This window comes from Aquarana catesbeiana, linkage group LG04 (assembly GCF_042186555.1).
Source record: "Aquarana catesbeiana isolate 2022-GZ linkage group LG04, ASM4218655v1, whole genome shotgun sequence".
In the NCBI taxonomy this organism is placed as follows: Eukaryota; Metazoa; Chordata; class Amphibia; order Anura; family Ranidae; genus Aquarana; species Aquarana catesbeiana.
In genome coordinates, this window is record NC_133327.1 from 36,100,287 (window position 1) to 36,122,765 (window position 22,479).

A 22,479-nucleotide genomic window follows, 5' to 3' on the forward strand; every position below is an offset into this window, starting at 1 on the left:
AGTATATTCAAAGAGACATCCTTTTTTTTGTGAAGAGTTGTGAAGACGTCCTTTTTTAGCAGAAGAGTTGTAAAGGCAGAAGGTTTTTTTATCTTAATGCATTCTATACATTAAGATAAAACACCTTCTGTGTGTAGCAGCCTCCCCAGCACCCCCTAATCACTTACCTGAGCACCTTCTCTCTGCAACAGCGTTCACAAATGTCTTAGCTGTCCCAGACACTCCGTCTGATTGGCTGAGACACAGCAGTGGCGCCATTGGCTCCCACGGCTGTCAAACAAAATCAGTCAGCCAATCAGGGGAGAGAGGGGGCAGGACCAGGTTGGGGCTCCGTGTCTGAATGGATACAGCTCTGACTCGGCTCGGGTGCCCCCCTGTAGCAAGCTGCTGGCTGAGGGGGCACTCACCAGAAGGAGGAGCCAGGAGAGCAGAAGAGGGACCATGAAGAGGAGTATCTGGGCTGCTCTGTGCAAATCCAACTGCACAGAGGAAGTAAGTATAACATGTTTGTTATAAACAAAAAACGAGCCTTTACATTTTAACTATGGGCAGCTGAAGCTGCTGCCTGTTGACTTCCTGGATTTACACAGACACACAGAGGCACACCTCCAGCTCTGCAACTCTCATTGGCCCTCTTATGACTCATCCCCCCTCCCTTCCAAGCAAACTCTCACAAGAGTGAGAGAGAGAGAGCTGTGCATGATGTCATAAGCCTAGGCTTTTTACCAGACAAAAAACAGGAAGTGGGCTGTATAAGGTATTTACTGGCAGAAAAAAATGTTTTAGTATCCAAAGTTAAAACAACAAGGGCAGAAGATTTAACAGATGGAAAGATGAAAAATCACTAATGGTCTGCTTTAAGCTTTGACAAAAAAGAAAAAAACTGGAAGCTGATTGGTTGCTTTGCAGAGCTGCTCCAGATTTTGCACTCTTTAGTTTTAGTAAATCAACCCCAGTATATAACCAAAAAAGATTTCTGGGATGCATTGCTAAGGCAGCATACAGGTCTTGTTCACCTCAATGGAAGCATGATTGTAACAAGAGAGAAACCAAGGCAAGAATTGAGATAGGCCGGAGGACCTAGTAGAAAATAAAGGAAAATCAGAAGAGAAAAACCAGTAAGAACAATTTGCCTTATCCCATCATGGAGCAGGAAATAAATGTTTGCAGCCCCCTTTAAAATCACATGGTTGATTTCAGTTACGGTACGTGAGCAGAATTTTCCACATTTATAAACAGAAGAATCCAGGCATTGCCCTATGCAGGTGAACAGGATTGCACGGAAGCAAAGAGAAAATACACTCACCAGCCACTTTATTAGGTACACCTGTTTAATTGCTAGGTAACACAAATTGCAAATCAGCACATAGCAGAAACGCAATGAATTTAGGCATCTAGATGTGGTGAAGACGACTTGCTTGATTTCGAACCGAGCATCAGAATGGGGAGGAAGAGGGATTTAAGTGACTTTGAACGTGGCATGGTTGTTGGTGCCAGATGGGCTGGTCTGAGTATTTCATAAGCTGCTGATCTACTGGGATTTTCACACACAACCATCTCTCGGGTTTACAGAGAATGGTCCGCGAAAAAAAAAAAAAAGATCCAGTGAGCGCCATTGTGTGGATCAAAATGCCTTGTTGATGTCAGAGAAGAATGGTCAGACTGGTTCGAGAAAGGCAGCAGTAATTCAAATAACCACTCGTTACAACCAAAGTATGCAGAATACCATCTCTGAACAATTTGTACAGGATAACCAAAATTGGACAATAGACGATTGGAATAACGGTCTGGTCTGATGAGTCTCGATTTCAACTGCGAAATTCAGATGGTAGGGTCAGAATTTGGCATAAACAACATGAAAGCATGGATCCATCCTGCCTTGTATCAACGGTTCAGGCTGGTGGTGGTGTAATAGTGTGGGGGATATTTTCTTGGCACACTTTGGGCCCCTTAGTACCAATTGAGCATCGTTTAAACGCCATGGCCTACCTGAGTATTGTTGTTGACCATGTCCATCCTTTTATGACTACAGTGTACCCATCTTTTAATGGCTCCTTTCAGCAGGATAATGCACCATGTCACAAAGCTCAGATCATCTCATCACTGGTTTCTTGAACATGACAATGAGGTCACTGTACTCCAATGTCCTCCACAGTCACCAGATCTCAATCCAATAGAGCACCTTTGGGATGTGGTGGAGCAGGAGATTTGCATCATGAATGTTCAGCCGACAAATCTTCAGCAACTGCATGGTGCTATCATGTCAATATGGACCAAAATCTCTGAGGAATGTCTCCACCACCTTGTTAAATCTAAGTTACAAAGAATTAAGGCAGTTCTGAAGGCAAAAGGGGGTCCAACCCGGTACTAGCAAGGCATCTCAGTTCAGGAAGTAGCAGCTGACCCTTGATGATGCCTAAACAAAGATGGCTCTGTCTTTCTGGGAAAAAAAGTAAACTGTGGCATTGTCAGGTGGAGTATTGTGATCCCTGTGAGAGGTAGCGAATATCTGAAAGTATTCCAATGAAACGATAATTAGCATGCGTGTACTTAACTTGAAAATATCTGATGTTCGGTCTGCTTTAGGTGAATTTGTCGTTTTGATTCAATGGGCAGAGTAAAGGTTTGCATTAGAGTTTCGTGCAGTCTCAGAGGCTACGAGAAACACGGAATTGTCTGTAATTCATATTATCTCTGCTGGGACATGGGTAAGTCATTACTATCCAGGTAGTGATATCTTCTCTCCTGCTTCTTCAAGGTGCTTCTGTGTGGAATGTGTGGACCTGCTAGTGGGACCAGGTGCAGCTCAGGCAGCTATCAAAGAAGACCCCTGGAATTGCTACATGTGTGGGCATAAAGGGGTGTACGGGTTACTGCGACGCCGAGACGACTGGCCCACCCGTCTACAGCTCTTCTTCGCCAATAATCACGACCAAGAATTTGTAAGTACCTACTCTGTAATTTATTACAGGTACTTATATATCACTGTCAATGTATGCAATGCTTTACATATACAGTGGGAAAAATAATTATTTGATTCCCTGCAGATTTTGTAAGTTCGCCCACTTATAAAGAAATGAAGGGTCTATAATTTTTATCATAGGTGTATTTTAAATGATAGACAGAATATCAACCAAAAATCCAGAAAAAAGACATGATACAAATGTTATTAATTGAGTTGCAGTTCAGTGAGTAAAATAAGTATTTGATTCCCAAGCAAAACATACTAACATACAACTTACTACTTGGTGGAGAAACCCTTGTTGGCAAGCACAGAGGTAAGACGTTTCTTATAGTTGGTGACCAGGTTTGCACACATCTCAGGAGGGATTTGGTCTTCTTTACAGATCTTCTCTAAATCCTTTAAGGTTTCTTGGCTGTCCGCTTGGCAACTGGAAGTTTCAGCTCCCTCCATAAATTTTCTATAGGATTAAGGTCTGGAGACTGGCTCGGCCACTTCATGACCTTAATGTGCTTCTTCTAGAGCCACTCCTTTGTTATCTTGGCGGTATGTTTTGGGTAATTGTCATGCCGGAAGACCCGTCCACGATCTATCTTCAGTGTTCTGGAGGATAGAAGGTTTTCATCCAAGATTTTACAATACATGGCCCCATCCATTGGCCCCTCAGTGCGGCAAAGTTGGTCTGTATCTTTAGCAGAGAAACAGCCCCAAAGTATAATGTTTCCACCTCCGTGCTTGACTGTAGGGATGGTGTTCTTAGGGTCATAGTCAGCATTTTTCTTCCTCCAAACACGAGTCCCCCTCCTCAAAAAGGCACATGTACAGTCATGCCAATGAACATCTAAATGATTCAGAGAAGGATTGGGAGAAAGTGCTGTAGTCAGATGAGACAAAAATTAAGCTCTTTGGCATTAACTCGACTCGCTGTGTTTGGAGGAAGAAAAATGCTGACTGTGACCCTAAGAACACCATCCCTACAGTCAAGCACGGAGGTGGAAACATTATGCTTTGGGGCTGTTTCTCTGCTAAAGGTACAGGCCGACTTTGCAGCATTGAGGGGCCATGTATTGTAAAATCTTGGATGAGAACCTTCTTCCCTCAACCAGAACACTGAAGATGGGTCGTGTTCCAGCATAGGTGTTCCAGCATGGCAATGACCCAAAACATACCGCCAAGGCAACAAAGGAGTGGCTCAAGAAGAAGCACATTTAGGTCATGGAGTGGCCTAGCCAGTCTCCAGACCTCAGTCCTATAGAAAATTTATGGAGGGAGCTGAAACTTTGAGTTTCCAAGAAACCTTAAAATGATAGTTCACCTCTCATGTTTTTCTACCCCTCTTCTCAAAATGGACCAATGTTTGATGGTTCCATGCTGTCTTCTTTATAACTTTAAACAAGAAAATTGATTTGGACTGGTTCGGAGAATCTAACCTGTCGTTAAACCCCTGAAGTATGGTAATGATTCAGTTGCGCAAACATGATTCTGAGGTATCACTTACCGCATCACTGACCTTTAAAATGTGAAGCACCTCAGGATAGTGTCAGACATAATATCTTCCTAGCTTTGAAATGTAACGTTTTCTGCAATTAATAAGTGAAATTATATATAATGTACCATACTGTATGTGTGTGTATATATATATATATATATATATATATATATATATATATATATATATATACATGTTTCTCTGAGCCATGTCCTCTGACTAAATAAAAAATTTGAAAAAAAAAAATGATAGTTCACCTTTACAAAAAAAACTGCCTATGCAGATAAAGGATGTTTGTAGATAAAAAAACTGTGCAGCTCTGACTGAAGAGGAATAATACCCTTGCTATAGGTGTAGGCCATTTACATACCTTATGAAGCCTGACTGGAATACTCCCAGGACATTGCTAAGTGAGGCCTAGTCATCACTGCCCACCTCAACCATCACAGGAGTGAGCTCTTTCTCTGATTCAAACTCCCTCACATACTCTCTCTCCCCTGATGCGGTAGCTCTAAACTCAGCATTTGAGAGCTCACTCCTGTGATGGTGGAGGTGAGCAGTGATGACTAGGCTTCACTTAGCAACAGCCTGGGAGTATTTAGCAACGTCTTGGGCATATTCCAGTCAGGCTTCATAAGGTATTTAATTGGCCTACACCTATAGCAAGGGCATTATTCATCTGTAGTCAGAGTCGCACAGTTTGGTTTTATCTATAAATGCCCCTTATTGGCATAGGCAGTTTTGTGGTAAAGGTGAACTATCCCTTTAAGGATTTAGAGAAGATCCGTAAAGAAGAGTGGACCAAAATCCCTCCTGAGATGTGTGCAAACTTGGTAATCAACTACAAGAAAAGACTTACCCCTGTGCTTGCCAACAAGGGTTTCTCCACCAAGTACTAAGTCGCGTTTTGCTTGAGGATCAAATTATTTTACTCACTGAACTGCAACTTAATTTATAGCATTTGTTTTTTTCTGGATTTTTGGTTGATATTCTGTCTCTCATGTAAAATACACCTATGATAAAAACGATAGACCCTTCATTTCTTTGTAAGTGGGCAAACTTACAAAATCTGCATGGTATCAAATACTTTTTTCCCCACTGTAAATTGTACATTCGCATCAGTCCCTGCCCTCAAGGAGCTTACAATCTAAGGTTTCTAACTCACATTGGCAGGGCCAATTTAGACAGGAGCCAATTAACCTGCCAGCATGTCTTTGGAGTGTGGGAGAAAACTGGATTACCCTGCGGAAACCCACACAGGAAGAACATGCAAACTCCAGGCAGGTGGTGTTGTGGTTGGCATTTGAACTGATTACCTTAGTGCTGCTAGGCTGAAGTGCTAACCACTTAGCCACTGTGCTACCCCTTACAAGCGAGCCCTCCAAACCTTTTATAATAAAGCGGAACTCCACCCAAAAGAACTTTTGCTTTTAGTTTTGGATAGAGCAGGGAAAGGTTAGGATTCCTTGTCAGGTTTTCATTGCTACCTATGACCCATCCATCTGAGAGAGGAAGTTCTGTAGTAAAGGTGGGACATTTTTCTCCTCTAATGAAGATTAAAAATGTCCAGAGAACACCTTTAAATGAAATCCTGCGCAAAACTGCACCTGGATCGCGCACTGGTTCACACTGACATCTGCGAACAGCTAGGGGTGTCAATGTAAAGTTAATGACACCCTCAGATCGGTTCGCAGATCGCAGTGTGAAATGTCAAATGGTGCAGGAATCGGATCGCATGCGATTCAATTCCAGTGTGGACCAAAAAAAGGGTCCTGTACCATTTTGGTGCGAATGCGATTTCAGCCATATAGTTTGTATGGCTGATTTTGCATCATGGAGCAGTGTGGTGCAAATCACATGCAATGAGTATGATTGCACAAGTGTGAACCCAGCCTTAATCAGATAATGACTTGAATGATCGACACTGCAGTTTAAAGTGGAAGTAAACTTCTAACACTGAATTTTACCTATAGGTAAGCCTATAATAAGGCTAACCTATAGGTAATGTAAATTTCTCCTAAAAGAAGATATTTACTGTATATGCAGCCAGTGAAATCATTGGCTCATGTGCCCTTCAGAGCCCTGTGCCATAAACGGTGGCTCCTGCATACATGCGCGGGAGTGATGTCATCGCAGCTCCGGCCAGTCACAGAGCCGGAGTCCATGAACCCAGGAGCAAGCCTGGTGAAGATTGAAGCGCCTGCAGCTCTGACATCTCACCACTGGAAGGGCTTCATTTTCAGGTAAGTTTAACATAATGTGCTAGCATGCGATGCATACTAACTAGCACATTATAACTTTACGTTGCAGGGTACAAAAAAAAAAACATCCAGTGGTTTACAACCGCTTTAATTTTTTACAATGTTAGTAGTTGTTTATATTTTGGGGTTGATTTACTAAGGGCAAATAGACTGTGCAGTTTACAGGTGCATTTGCACTCTGCAAAAGCAGTTACTCCAGCGCTTAGTAAAGGAGGTGAAGCTTCATTTTGCAAAGAATACCCAATTGCATGCAAGGAAAATAAAACAGCATTTTTGTTGCAGGTGATTGGAAGATAGAAGTCAGCAGCTCTGTTCTGGAGCAACTGCACTTGCCAAGTTCACAGTCTATTTGCCTTTAGTAAATCAACTCCACTGTGTCTTTAGAACCCCCATTTTTAATTGTTTCCTTTTGACTTTTTTTTTAATAAAGGAAAATCCAAAGCTTTATCCTCCGATACAAGCTGACAAGCGGAAGCCTGTCCGTGTACTTTCTTTGTTTGATGGCATTGCTACAGGTGAGTTGACCCCGATCATTTGAAGCATCAATTTTCCGGGTCAGGTGTCCTCTCCTCATCAACTGCGGCTTGACTTTCAGCTGTCCAATCTTCCCACTAGGTCTATTGGTGCTAAGGGATCTCGGGATCCAGGTAGATCGGTACATTGCCTCCGAGGTGTGTGAAGACTCCATCACAGTGGGGATGGTGCGACATCAGGGCAAGATAATGTACGTGGGAGATGTACGCAACATCACCCGTAAGCATGTGAGTTACAGCTGCCTTACCTGACATTCATATAATTTATTTAGGAAATAAAATAATGAGGGCCTTATTCATCGAATCCAACTTGTTTTTATTTTCAAAAATAAAGGAGTGGAATGGGAATGTCACTGTTGGAATTGTTCCATTCAATAGGTAGGCCATTATGGTTTGGTGTCTTGTTGGGAGAGAGAGTAAATGATTTCAACTATTTCCCTTTGAATAACTGGTTTGTCTAAAGATCATTTTTGGTCCTGGGAAAGCTGAGGGAGAAATAACGAAGTAAAGACAGTATTAAGGTCAACGTTAAAGATGAGGAGAATATCAGTATACAGTGCATGGAAAAATAATTTATACCCCTTGAAATTTTTCACATTTTGTCATGTTTCAACCAAAAAACGTAACTATTTTATTGGGATTTTATGTGATAGACCAACACAAAGTGGCACATAATTGTGAAGTGGAAGGAAAATGATAAATGGTTTTAATTGTTTTTTTTTACAAATAAATATCTGAAAAGTGTAGCGTGCATTTGTATTCAGCCCCCTTTACTCTGATACCCAACTATAATCTAGTGGAACCAATTGCCTTCAGAAGTCACCTAATTAGTAAATAGAGTCCACCTGTGTGTAATTTAATCTCAGTAGAAATACAGCTGTTCTGTGAAGCCCTCAGAGATTTGTTAGAGAACCCTAGTGAACAAACAGAAGGCCAAAGAACACACCAGACAGGACAGGGATAAACTTGTGAAGAAGTTTAAAGCAAGGTTAGGTTGTAAAAAAATATTCCAAGCTTTGAACATCTCACGGAGCACTGTTCAATCCATCATCTGAAAATGGAAAGAGCATGGCACAACTACAAACCTACCAAGACATGGCCGTCCACCTAAACTGACAGGCCAGGCAAGAAGAGCATTAATCAGAAAAGCAGCCAAGAGGCCCATGGTAACCCTGGAGGAGCTGCAGAGATCCACAGCTCAGGTGGGAGAATCTGTCCACAGGACAACTATTAGTCGTGCACTCCACAAATCTGGCCTTTATGGAAGAGTGGCAACAAGAAAGTCATTGTTCAAAGAAAGCCATAAATGTGGGGGACACAGCAGACATGTGGAAGAAGGTGCTCTGATCAGATGAGATTAAAATTGAACTTTTTAGCCTAAAAGCAAAATACTATGTGTGGCGGAAAACTAACACTGCACATCACCCTGAACACACCATCACCACCGTGAAACGTGGTGGCAGCATCATGTTGTGGGGATACTTTCCTTCAGCAGGGACAGGGAAGCTGTGGGGGACCCAGCAGGAGGGAGAAGCCAGGAGCACCACCATGGGACCCGAGAAGAGGAGAATCTGGGCTGCTCTGTGCAAAAACATTACACAGAACAGGTAAGTATAACATGTTTCTTATTTTTTTTAAAAGGCTTTAACTACCTCTATACTGGGCCAATTCTGACACTTCTCATATACATGTAAAAATCTACTTTTTTTTACTAGAAAATTACTTTACAGTATATATTTTTTTTAGGCAGAGACCCTAGAGAATAAAATGGCGGTTGTTGCAATATTTTATGTCACACGGTATTTGTGCAGCACTCTTACAAACACAATTTTTTTGGAAAAAATACACTTTAATGAATTATTTTTCTTCAAAAATTTTGGCCAAAATTTATACTGCTACATTGCTTTGGTAAAAATAACCCACATAAGTATATATTATTTGGTCTGTGTGAAAGTTAGAGAGTCTACAAGCTATGGTGCTAATTATTGAAAATGGATCACACCTGATGTACTGACAGCCTATCTGATTTTTTGAGACACTAACAAGCCAGATGACCCCTTTTTGGAAAGTAGACATTCCAAGCTATTGAGTAAGAGGCATGGTGCGTTTTTTGAAGTTGTCATTTATTCCCACAATTTTTTGCAAAATGAAGATTTTTTTTTTTCACAAAATTGTATTTCTCTCACACAACATATGCATACTTGCAACTACACCTCAAAACACATTCTGCTACTCCTCTTGAGTATGGCAATACCTATACCACAGGTGTGGGACTTTTTCACAGCCTGGCCACATACAGAGGCCCAACATGCAAGTAGCACCATCAGGTGTTCTAGGAGCATAAATTACACATCTAACTTGTTGACTACCTATTACACTTTTGAAGGCCGTGGAGCACCAGGACAATGGAAAGCACCATCAGGTGTTCTAGGAGCATAAATTACACATCTAACTTGTTGACTACCTATTACACTTTTGAAGGCCGTGGAGCACCAGGACAATGGAAAGCACCATCAGGTGTTCTAGGAGCATAAATTACACATCTAACTTGTTGACTACCCATTACACTTTTGAAGGCCGTGGAGAACCAGGACAATGGAAACGCCCACAAAATGACCCCATTTTGGAAAGCAAACACCCGATGTATATTCTATGAGGCATAATGAGTCTTTTGAACATTTTTTTCCACGAGTTTTTGGAAAACGTGGGGGAAAAATTAAAACGCATTTTTTTTTCACAAAGTTTTCCTTTTTCAAGACATTTCCAACACATAGCATAAATGACACCCCAAAATACATTCTGCTACTCTTCCTGAGTATGGCGATACCACATGCATGAGACTACACAGCATGGCCACCAACATTCAGGCATTCTAGGAGCATAAATTACACATGTAATTGCTCAACCAACTATTAGAGCTGCACGATTCTGGCTAAAATGAGAATCATGATTTTTTTTGCTTAGGGGATAGATCTCGATTCTCGCGGCGTAACATCTTTCACATTAAAACAAAAAAAATTGTGCTAACTTTACTGTTTAATTTTTTTTAATTTATTGAAGTGTATTTTTTCCCAAAAAATTGCATTTGAAAGACCGCTGGGCAAATACAGTGTGATATAAAATATTGCAGCAATTGCCATTTTATTCCCTAGGGTCTCTGCTAAAAAAAAAAATTACAACCCCCAAACATTAGAGATTTTATATATATATATATATATATATATATATATATATATATAATCTCTAATGTTTGGGGGTTCCAAGTAATTTTTTTAGCAAAAAATATTGATTTTAACTTAAGATAGAAGTGTCAGAAAAAGATTTAGACTTTAAGTGGTTAAACTTCCTGCATGTACGCGTTGTTTACATTTTGGCAGATTGCCCAGGTTATTTGTTTACACAGAGAAATTTATCCCTTTGATCTAAGAAGGAAATTAGTTACAATGTTTCAAGTTCTAAACTTGGCAGACTGCCTGGATGCTTTCTTTTGACAGCTGAGTGAGCAGATAATCTCTCCACTTGTTTATATCATCAGGGGAGGATCACGATTTTTTAACGATTAATTGTGCAGCTCTACCAACTATCACACTTTTGAAGGCCCTGAAGCACCATGGCAAGGGAAACGTCCACAAAATGACCCCATTTTGGAAAGCAAACGCCCCAACGTATGTTCTATGAGGCATGATGAGTTTTTTGAACATGTCATTTTTTTCCACAAGTTTTTGGAATATGTGGGAAAAAAATGAAACCGCATTTTTTTTTTTTTTTTACACAAAGTTGTCCATTGTCCAAAATATTTCCAACACATAACATGTACATAGCAAAAACGACACCCCAAAATACATTCTGCCACTCCTGAGTGTGGCGATACCACATGTATGAGACTTTTATACAGGCCACATACAGAGGCCCAACATGCAAGGAGCACCGTCAGGTGTTCTGGGGACACATAGCATGCACATACCAAGAATTACACCCCAAAATACATTCTGCTGAGCAAAGGGTAAACAAAAGATTACTTGTAGTTTTATTAGCGCAGTTATTCACAGGAGGAGAGCACTGGTACAGGCAGCAGGCAGGGCTTGGTCAGCAACAGCGAACGGAATTGTCCAGGCAGCAGGCAGGGATACTGTCCATATAAAATTCAGGGTCAGTGCATGCAGAGATATTTTCAGCAGTGCCAAAATATTGGTCCTGGTAGTAGGCATGAACATGGTCCATAGTACAGGAAGCAGGCAGAGGTGTGGTCAGTTCATGCATCAGGCAGAGGCCTGATGGCATTAAGTCCTACAGGCAGATGTAGGGCCTCGGTCAGGACAGAATGGGGAGAGGCTTTTCCCACCCAAATCTCTTTGAAGCCTCAGGTCTCCAGACCCTAATCCAGAAATGAGAAAACCAAAAAAATTGTTTTCATTCAGAAAAACAATTCTGGAGCCCCTCACATATGTGAGACCCCTGTGTTATGAATCCCACTACTCCAGTAGCAGGGTAAAACATCAGTAAAAAAACGTGGTCAAGTCCAGGGTCAGTTCCAGATCAGGCAGAGGTATGTAGAGAAGCAGTAGGCAGAAGCGTGGTCGAATAACAAGCCAGGGTCGGTTCCGGAGCAGGCAGAGGTATATACAGAAGCGGCAGGCAAAGGTGTGGTTGACTAATGGGCCAAAGTCAGTTCAAGAGCATGCAGTGGCATAAGGGGTAAACTAGTAAATGGTAGGAATTAAGGATTACGTTTACCATACTTCACTAATAATGTAGAGAAGTATGGTAACGGCAGAAACAGTCGCCTACAGTATGCAGAGGCCTGGTTGGGAAGGACACTTTGGTCTCTTCTAACTCCTCCTCTGGAGCACACCGTACATTTTTTTGACGTATTTGGTTTGGGAGGGATTTTGTTGGGAAAATGGCGTGCGTAGAGTCTGCTTATCACATCTGATCGAATGTTTTCTGGTGGGCCACTCGGGAATATAAGGGCAGTGATGATTTCCTCCTGGTAGCCAAAGACGGATTCGGGTCTTTTGTTGGAGTTGCAGTAAATTATATAAGAATTGTATGAATTGGTGGAGTTGCAGTAGATTATATAAAAATTGAGACTTTTTTATACGAATGGTATGTTTGTCTTGAGGCAAGGTAGGGTCTGAGCCTTTGATCAGTGAAGTCGACTCCCCTAGAGATGTAATATTTCCGTAAATTTTGAAGCTCCGGAAAAAACACGTTGTTTTTTTTTTCCCCGTTTTTTTTGGGGGGGGGGGGGGGTGGAAATTTTCGGAAAAATTGAAAAAAATGCTACATTAGCACTTTTTTGTCTTTTTAAGATTGAAAGTCATTCTGTTACGAGAACGTTGAGAAAAACTATGTACATTGTCATCATTGTTGTCCTCTTCACTTCAATCCATGAAGGATTTTTTAATATCTACAGGACACTTGTTACATACAAGAATGTGTTTTGTCATCCTGGTAGCATTTGAAAATGCATATTTCATCTGACAATATTTGCAAATCACATTTTTCTTTTCAGAAGAACTTGTAATGTGAAAATGCCTCCATATGCTAGATGTTGGTCTCACCATTTTTCTGAGGGGAGTAGGAAATAAAAACAAAAAATGACTACTTTGCAAGAAGACACTAATCTATGGTTGTGTGTGGGGGTGGGGGAAGAACCAGATTACTGGTAATTAAATTATTATTTACACAAAAGTTTATAAAGATAAACTAATGTAGCTAAATTATTCAGTTTTCTGGATTCAGAATCAGATAAATGTAAACTCTTACCTTTTTTAATTAAAGTGGAGGGCCACCCTAAAATAAAAAATAGCATGAAAAATCGTAAGAAGATTTTTAAAAAAACATTTGAAAAAAAAAATGTTTTAAACTTACCTGAACCCTTGCTGCTAGGCAGTCTTCCTAACCTGCCTCTTCATATTCCGTGGCGTGTCCTGCTCTTCGGTGAGCAGCCCCGTTGCCTTCTGGGAACTGTGTGTGTTCCCAGAAAACCACGGGGCCATTCACAGAGCGCCGCTCGCGCATGCGCAGTAGGAAACTGGCAGTGAAACCACAAGGCTCCACTGCCTGTTTCCCTTAGTTAGGATGGCGGTGCCGGGAGCCGAGGAACGGGTCGGCCTCGGGCGGCCGACATCACGGGCACCCAGGACAGGTAAGTCTACTTATTTAAAGTCAGCAGCTACAGTGTTTGTAGCTGCTGACTTGTGTTTGTAGCTGCTGACTTTTAAAAAAAAAATTCCTGGCCGGAATCCCGTTTTAAGTATATACTTTCAGGTCCCTTTTGTTGCTCTGTATTTTCTTCGAATGCTTTTGAGGCCTAGTGAAGAGGACAGAACAAACCAAACATACCCACTAACATGCAGAAGCAAAACTGAAACCTTTTTCTTGTTACAATAGCAGCACAGCACCTCCTAAAGGAAGAAATGTATACTGTTCTAGCATTGGAGGGTTCAGTTTGTTACCTAGGACTTGCTTGTCCTTACTCAGTGCACAGAAATTAGAATAATCTGATATCATACATTTTTTTTTAGAAATGATTTGGAAAATATTTGAACACCCTTTTATTCATCATGTTAAAATAAAATATTCCACAATTTTTTTTCTTTTTTCAGTTTTGGGAAAAAAACAAAAAAGCCTTCAGGAAAAAAACGGGAAAAAAAATGTTTTTTTTCCCGGGCCTTCACATCTTTAGACTCCCCCCATGAACAAATTGTAATCGTGAACACATGTTGGTGTTTGGATTGGGCCATTCCTTCTGGGGATTTCCACATAGGTGTTATAGTGGATTAAAGACAGCATGTAGACCCCCCTTCTGTCCCTCCACTTCATAGCCAGAATTTCCTCATTTTGCACACTCGCGACTCTCCTCTTTCTAGCTTCATATTAACAATCCTTTGAGGAAAGCCCTTCCTGTTCTTTCTTACGGTGCCACATGCTGGAGTCTTCTTCCTGTGAAGGTTGCGGAACACGAGCAAACTAGTGTAGAAGTTATCTACATACAGGTGGTAACCCTTTTCCAGGAGTGGGTATATATGGTCCCAAACAACTTTCCTGCTTGATCCTAAGTAGTCTGGGCATTCAGGGGGATGCAGCTGGGTGACCTTCCCTCCATACACCATGAAGGCATAGGTGTACCCTGTGGCTCGGTCGCATCATTTATAAACTTTCACCCCATAGTGGGACCTTTTGCTGGGGATGAACTGCTTGAAGCCCAGCCTGCTGGTAAATTTGACAAGCCATTCATCCATTCATATATGTTGGTCCAGGTAAAATAACTGGGGGAATTTGAAAAAAAATGTATTTAGAAGTGGCTGAATTTTATAAAGCTTGTCATATGCTGGGTCATTTTGGGGAGGCCACTGGGTATTGTTATAATGTAGGAACCTCATTATTTAAATATCTGGTTCTGGGCATTACTGCTGGGTAGATAGGCATGTGGCGGATGGTGTTTGGTGGACCAATATGAACGTAACTCATTTTTTTGGTGAGTCCCATATTAAATATGAGGCCCAAAAAAAAATCTTAAACTCCTCCACTGTTCAGTCTCTCCACTTATAGGGATGGGAATAATATGACATTGGGTTACTTGCTATGAATTGTTGTGCATACAGGTTGCACTGGGCCACAGTTGATGATAACAGGTCCTCTAAAAATTAAATGAAAGAAATCTATTGGGGCAAAATTCTCTGTGTTCACCTGGACTCCTGGCTGGGCAGTGAAAGGGGGGATGTTAGCTATTCCTGAGTTAGGAGGTAGCCACAGGGGATTCTGAAGGGCCTAGGGAAGGCTGACATGGGTCCTAACCCTTTGGAGCTGAGGTGACACCCACTAGTACTTGGCCTTTCTTACCGAGGTACTGCGCTTCTAGTGGATGGCACTGCCTCCTCACCAGAATGCTTTTGTTTGGCAGGCACACTATCCTCCTCCTCTGAGTCTGTCAGTGTCCCACTGCTTAACACTGGCTCGTAATTTAAATCAGGGGCAGAATCCAATACAGAGAGCTCCCTGTTGCTCTCGTTGGCCGCACTTAGAATTTGGTATGCCTCCTCAGTTGAAAATAATTTTTTAGACGTGGTGGTGATGAGCCTGCACTGATGGGTGCTAATAAGCCTGCACTGATGAGGCAGCACAGATGTAAACATCCCTTTTGACGGCAATAGCAATGAAAGGTACTCTTTATGGAGAGATGAGGGGGGTGCCCCCCCCCCCCATCAGTCCTTTAGGCTCCAATGCAGCTGATCAGACACAGATCGGTCTTATCGTCTGCTTTAAACAAAGAGCCGGTAGCAGAAGTGACGACATGCTTGTCGATTCTGACGTCACACAGTGAACAGCTTCAGCTCGCCAGTCGCTTCGCTTCCAGGCTTCCCGATCGTTCGGGAGAGCCTGGTGAGGGGGGTGGGACCCCCTTCCGCTACTTGTAAAAGTATTCCAGCGGCTGCCCAGATGCTCAGGAATACTTTTACATGAATGAGAATCGCCAGCTGTAAAAAAATGACACTGGTATCATGGTTGTAGCCTCAACCATGATCTCGGTACAACCACCTCTTTACCAGGACGTATATATACAGTGGCCAGTGGGGAGTTGGTTATTATCTCTTTAAGCCAGGCATACATGGATTGAAATTCGTCCCATTCAGCAGGGACTGGCCGAGATTTGATCTATGTATGGGAAGGCTGATTGTACCCAAGTCTTTATGATTTTTTACATTCGATTACTGCTGGCAGCTTTAGCCGCTAGCAGTAATCATTGTGTTCTGCTAGTCGGGAAGGCTTCCCTCCCCCACTGCTGGCAAGACACAATAGCGCTGCGGGAGGCATTCACCATTGGTGTTGCGGGAGGCATTCACCATTGGTGTTGCGGGAGGCATTCACCGTTAGTGTTGCTGGAGGAATCTACTGATTTTCTTTTCGTTCCATTTCTGGTGGAAGGAAAGAAAATCAAGTCATCCATGGGTACTGTCTGCACCACCTGTGCAAGTTTCTACTTCAGATCAAAATAGAAACTCGCTCAGGTCTGCCCCTAATTAACAGAGGGAATACGGCAATTTTCCATATAGAAAACTGTTGCAGATTCCCACCAAGTGTGGCCTATCTCTGCTTATGCAGTGATTACAGTACACGAGCAGAGCTTGCAGGGTTAACAACCCTTCAGCTCTGAGCTGAGTGTGGATGGGGACAGCAGAGAGATTGGAGCATGCATCTCTACTTTTCCTGTTTTCCATGCTTCCTGTCACAGACATGGCAGAACAGAGGGCTGATTGCTCCAAACTTACAAATCTTGTGCCTCTTTTGTTAATTAGGAGCAGCATTTTGCTCTATTTTTATGTATAGGAGATTGATACAAGCTTGTGCTTGCATAACTCTTTGTTAATTCTCCCCAGAGAATAAACCGCCCTAGCAGGAACACAGACAACCATAACGACCTTATTTTTGACTATTCTTCAGCAAGTAAGTTGTATACTATATGGCGTGTGCCCACTCCTCTAAATGATGGAGTTCAGGTGTTTCCAGTGAAGGGTATGGGTAATGCTACAACCTACAAAGACATTTTATACTATTGTGCTCTTCCAACCTTGTGGTAACAGTTTGGAGAAGATCCTTTTCTGTTCCAGTGTGACTGTAACCTTGTGTACAGAGCCAGCTCCATAAAGACATTGTTTGATGAGTTTAGTGTGGAGGAACTCAAGTGGCCTGACCTCAACCCTACTGAAAAACTGTAATGGGTGCCAGGTTGTCTCATTAGTACCTGATCTCACAAATGCTCTTTTGCCTAAACAAGCACACACTCCAAACCCTTCCCAGAAGAGTGGAGGCTGGTATAGGTGTAAAGTGAATGTGTGAGGGTGAAGAGGGTTTGGATTGGGATGTCCAAAAAGCTCATATATGTGTGATGGTCAAATGTCCACAGATGTTTGCATATGTATTTGCCTTGATATCTTTGTGTGCTCTGCAGGGATTGTTCTTCATCTGGTAATAATTCTCTCTCTCTCTCTTTCTGTCATCTCCAGATTCAGGAATGGGGTCCATTTGACTTAGTGATCGGGGGAAGCCCCTGTAACGATCTTTCCATCGTGAACCCAGCTCGGAAAGGTCTGTTCGGTATGTGGTGCTCAGTGCTGCTGAGTGAGGGGTATAGCTTAGAGATTGAGGAATACAAGGAGCATGACCTCTTATCGGAAGAGATAATGGGGTTGACTTACTAAGACTGTAAAGTGAAAAATCTGGTGCAGCTGTGCATAGTAGCCAATCAGCGTCTAACTGCAGCTTGTTCAACTAATCTTTAACAATAAAACCTGGAAGCTGATTGGTTTCTATGCAGAGCTGCGCCAGATTTAGCATACTCCAGTTTTAGTAAATCCCACCCAATACACCTTATGTAAATCTTTACAGAATCTCTGCAATGTGTACCACTTAATCCAGCAAATTCACCCCTAGGACCCCCCACCCCCACCCTCCCTGCAGTTGATTGTACTCACCCTCACTTCTCAGAGGTAGAGCAGCTCTGTGTAAGCTCAGAGTTGATCCTGGTTGGATTTTAACGACTCTCCCGCTTACCTCATTAGATGGGCTGGTGTCTGAATGCCAAGTTCCCTTACTGTTCCCTTACTGTCACATAAGTTTAAAAAAGGGAGGGAGTCACATGCTCCCCCCATACCCAGAAGTACTGAATATTTTCCTTCACTCTTGGCTGAAAGTGATAGGTAAATATAACATTGGGTGGGTCCATCATAGTGCAGCTGAAGGGGGTTGCTTGCTGGCACTGTCAAGGATGCCATCTCCTTACTTCCAGGGGCAGAGCTAGTTCTGGGGTAGTGACCATGTGATCTTGTAACCGTGAAGAGGTGTGCTCTGCCCTGGAGCTAACACCACTTCCAGCAGTCAGACAGCCTTGGCCATCTCATATAATAGGCACGCTTACAGGTTCACTTGGATCACAGTTGCCAGCAGAACTGTTGTCTTTAAAGGGAATTCTGACAGCGAAATCAGCAGCCTTGTAGCATTATTATTTTGGGTTGTCGTTATGTTTTTGTTATATATTTTTCTGTACAGCAATTAAAATACAGAATTGTATTATTATTTTATGACTATTATTGTTATTAATCTGTTAGGGGAATCCCAGACAGCATCTTGCTTTACAGGTGGAAACCTTTTGTATCAAACTGAAACCTTGCTTTTAATGGACCCCCCCTCCCCATTTCTGATCTCTCCTGATAATACTAGTTGCTTGGCTGTCATACCAATCTTTTGGCTTTAGTGCTTTGCATCAGTGACCTAGAACAAAAAATGCAGATAAGGGCTTCAGTTGCTTTCCTGATCTATAAACTTGTTCTGGGTTAGTGAGTCAGAGGTCAGTGTCCATCAGGAGGCTGCCATACGCAGGACTCAATACATTCATCGCACACTCACATTGGGCCCTACTCTCAAGGAGCCCACAATCCAAGGTCCCCAACTCACATTTATATACTAGGGCCATGGACAGAAGCCAATTAACCTACCAGTGTGTCTTTGGAGTGTGGGAGGAAGCTGGAGTACCCGGAGGAAACACACGCAGGCACAGGGAGGACATGCAAACTCCAGGCAGGTAGTGTCGTGGTTGGGATTCGAACCTGTGACCCTTTTTACTGCTAGGCTAGAGTGCTACCCACTACACCACGTGCTGCCCCTACTTCTATTTCTAGTCTCTGCATCAAAGCCAAGGGAGCCAAGCAAGTATCCTGTCAGAAGGGGGTGAGCAATGGCAGCCTATTTCTTCAATGACAGATTTACCTTAACAAAGCACATGTAGGTTATCTTTATGCCTGCTATTTAACCACTTCAAGTCCGGACATTTTCACCCCCTTCCAGTTCAGGCCAATTTTCAGCTTTCACACTTTGAGTGACAATTACTCAGGCATGCAACACTGTACCCAAAATACATTTTTTTGAAACAGATAGAGCTTTCTTTTGGTGATAATTATTTTTTTGCTATATAAACGAAAAAATGCCAACAATTTAAAAAAAAAAAAAAAAAAAAACACTTTTCTCTTAGTTTTTGTTATAAAATTTTGCAAATAAATAATCATTTTTTTTCCCCATAAAATTAGGCCAAAATGTACTCTGCTACATTATTTTAGTAAAAATAACCCAAAACAGTGTGTCTACGTGAACATTATAAAGTACCCGCACACTCAGGTAACCTTATCCCTCCAACAATGTGAGACAAGTCATCTGCAAGTCATACAGCATTGACAGCGGGCATTGTGCAGCTGCTCTTTTGCCCAGGCCCACTACTTCCATTCTACAGTGCTGTGTGTCTGTCAGGAGGCTCCCATATTGGGAAAGGTGTGAGCTATCAACAGGCAGCTCTTATTCCTATACCCTGCCCCCTAATTACATCATCACTGTATGGACCTAAACTCTGATTACATACAAGAACCCCAGCGGGGAATCCTGCGAAACACTGAGAGGGAGCCCCATTGAAAGCAATAGGAGGCTGTCGGTTCTCGCAGCTTTTTGTGGCCACTTGCATGTAATCACCCTGCATCCAGGCCTGATCACTTGCATGTAATGCACATGTAATCGAAGTGCGGGTGCATGCACCCTAATTTAGTCATCAGAGATAGAAGTGGGCAAAATATGCCCCTAATGATGTAAAACTCCTGATTGGCCCCTGTGAGGCTAGGTAAACAGAGGGTGCCTGGCAGGGTCACTTGTGGAAGTGCAGTGCTACGTCTGTTACAATTTATTTATTTCAGACATTTGTATAGCACTGGCAGTTTACACAGCATTTTACATATTATACATTCACATCAGTCTTTGCCCGCAAGGAGCACACAATCTAAGGTCCCCTAACTCACATGCAAACATACACTTACACATATACTAAGGGACAGTTTAGACAGGAACCAAATAACCTACCAGCATGTCTTTTGAGTGTGGGAGGAAATTGGAGTACCCCCAAGCAAGCACGGGGAGAACATGCAAACTCCAAGCAGATAGCGTCTTGTTTGGGATTTGTACTAAGGACCACAGTGCTTCAAATTAGAAGTGGTAACCACTAAGCCGGGATTTGTATGCTAAAAGCGCACTCTACTAATCACTTTGTCACATCAAACTGTGCTAATGATCCCTGTTAGCCAAACTTCAGATTTTAAAGAGACCCTGTCATCACCTGCTATACTGACAATTAAACAAAGGCAGGTAATTTGTTCGGTATATATACAGGAGCTTTAACTATTACAGCAATTTGACACGCCCAGGAAGAGATTTTAGAGATTAAATTTTGTCAGAAAATTGATACATCAGATAGTGGGACGTCTGGGCTATCTACAGCCCTAAACACCCAATCCCCCCAGCCCTTACATCATAAGTCTGTTTCTGCTGAAGTCTTACGACACAACACTGTAGGATGTGGCATTTTTGTGGCAGAATTTTGACACTAATATCTTGCAGCCGGCAAAGCCTCTGTAAAATACAGATTGCTTGCCTGCGTTTACTTGTTAATGTAGCAGGTGGCGACAGGGTCTCTTTAAAGTGGTACTTCACTCTCCAAATCAACATAGATTTTTTTAATCCTCACCCTGTAGCATTAGTAAATATATAGGAAAGTATATCACAATTACTTGTTTTTTTACATTTCTTCAGTTACTTCCTGGTTTCCTGCTTAGTCAAATGATTTCATACATGCCAGGAGTCTTCCAGAGAGAAGGAGGGGTTTTCTCAGCTAAGCACACTCTCCTGCATGCATACTTGAGCTAGGGCAGGAAGTAAATACTACATGAATGATTTGCCCTTCCTCAAGATGGCCACGGCCAGAAATGCTTGGGGTGTTTTTCAAAGAGATTTCTCACCAAAATAAAGTATGGAGACATGCATAGTTACATAGTAGATGGGGGAATTTGCTTTGACTATTAAAAATGAATTAAATAGCGTTTTTGGTTTGTGATGCTCAATTGCAGTTTAGATCCGCTTTAAGTATAGGTCTAAATCACATCCAAAAGCCTTTATCCCCTTTGCATTTTGATGAAAGGATGATGATACAGTCCTACCCAATGGTCATAGACATGGTCAGTTATTTTTGGCCTCAGCATTTGATATAGGTAGATATAGAGAGCACAGAAGACATCGCTATGCGTTGACTTCAGCATGTTCTAGCCATTACCTCCATCTAACCAAGTGACAGAGACCCTCTCTCTCTCCTGCAGAGGGCACCGGACGCCTCTTCTTCGAGTTCTACCGCTTGCTGCATGAAGCGCGGCCAAAGGAAGGAGATGACCGGCCATTCTTCTGGTTGTTTGAGAATGTGGTGGCCATGGGCATTAGCGACAAAAGGGACATATCTCGCTTCCTAGAGGTAAGAGCCAGAGGTTCATTGGTGGGGGGATTCAGATGCTTTATAAAAGGTTATTGCAGTGTCTTTGCCAAATGTATTTAAGAGACAACTTACCACACGGAAACCAATGTTTAAACCGCTAATGTTTGGCCTCGTTGTTACATTTAAGTCTGCATTTTTTACATGGGGGGGGTCTCCATGCTAAGCTAATCAAACTTTATATTTTTATACAGGGTCCACTTTAAGGCTTCAGAGCATTTGTGTTTGTCAAGGGTGGTCTCTGATGGTGCCATTTCTCATTTCTCTTTCAGTCTAACCCAGTTATGATCGATGCAAGGGAGGTTTCAGCCGCACACAGGGCCCGTTACTTCTGGGGTAACCTTCCCGGTATGAACAGGTTAGTCCAAACAAACGAGGAGGAAAAAATGTGTTTAGAATTGAAGAATCTGTCTTGCTTGAAAAACATGGTGGCAATGTCTAAGGCCTTCTGAGCCAGAAATATACATGTTTTATAATACTTGATGCATAATATTATTAGCTCTGTAATGCCTTCTGATAAAAACACATGCAGCAGCCAAACATAAAAATGTTGCATATGAACCGATACAAGGAACACTCCCTACTGTGTGCTTCTGATTCATACAGAACATGCACCTCTGAAAATGTGCTCCTTGGTTCTAAGCACCTCCCTCTCTCTCTCTCTGTCTGTCAGAGATGGAGGCTGTACAGAATAGCTTGTCAAAAAGGACAAAGCGCCATCAAAAGCTTTCTAAATCTGACTGCATTTGGTATTACAGAACTCATCATTAATTGTTCCTTTTAAATTGAACACAGTCACTGGGTAATGTTTGTTGTGTACTAATAAAGTGATTGTAAAGGATCGTTTTTTATTTTTTTTTAAAAACAAACATATCATACTT

At 42.1% G+C, this 22,479-nt stretch overlaps 1 protein-coding gene across 13 annotated transcripts in view; it reads left to right on the top strand.

Annotated features, from left to right (window-relative positions):
• LOC141139158 (DNA (cytosine-5)-methyltransferase 3A) overlaps positions 1–22,479 on the top strand; it is a 390,588-nt gene that overhangs the window by 333,332 nt on the left and 34,777 nt on the right. For 12 of the 13 annotated variants that reach the window (XR_012243729.1, XM_073625036.1, XM_073625033.1 and 9 more), the window contains 6 exons: positions 2,759–2,942; positions 7,143–7,227; positions 7,328–7,473; positions 17,256–17,346; positions 21,432–21,580; positions 21,871–21,956. Coding sequence is in view for 12 of the 13 variants with exons in the window: in XM_073625036.1 (XP_073481137.1) it covers positions 2,759–2,942; positions 7,143–7,227; positions 7,328–7,473; positions 17,256–17,346; positions 21,432–21,580; positions 21,871–21,956 (741 nt within the window). In the remaining variant the exon portion in view is untranslated. The remainder of the gene's footprint in view (positions 1–2,758; positions 2,943–7,142; positions 7,228–7,327; positions 7,474–17,255; positions 17,347–21,431; positions 21,581–21,870; positions 21,957–22,479) is intronic. The other variant, XM_073625034.1, reaches the window with a different exon arrangement.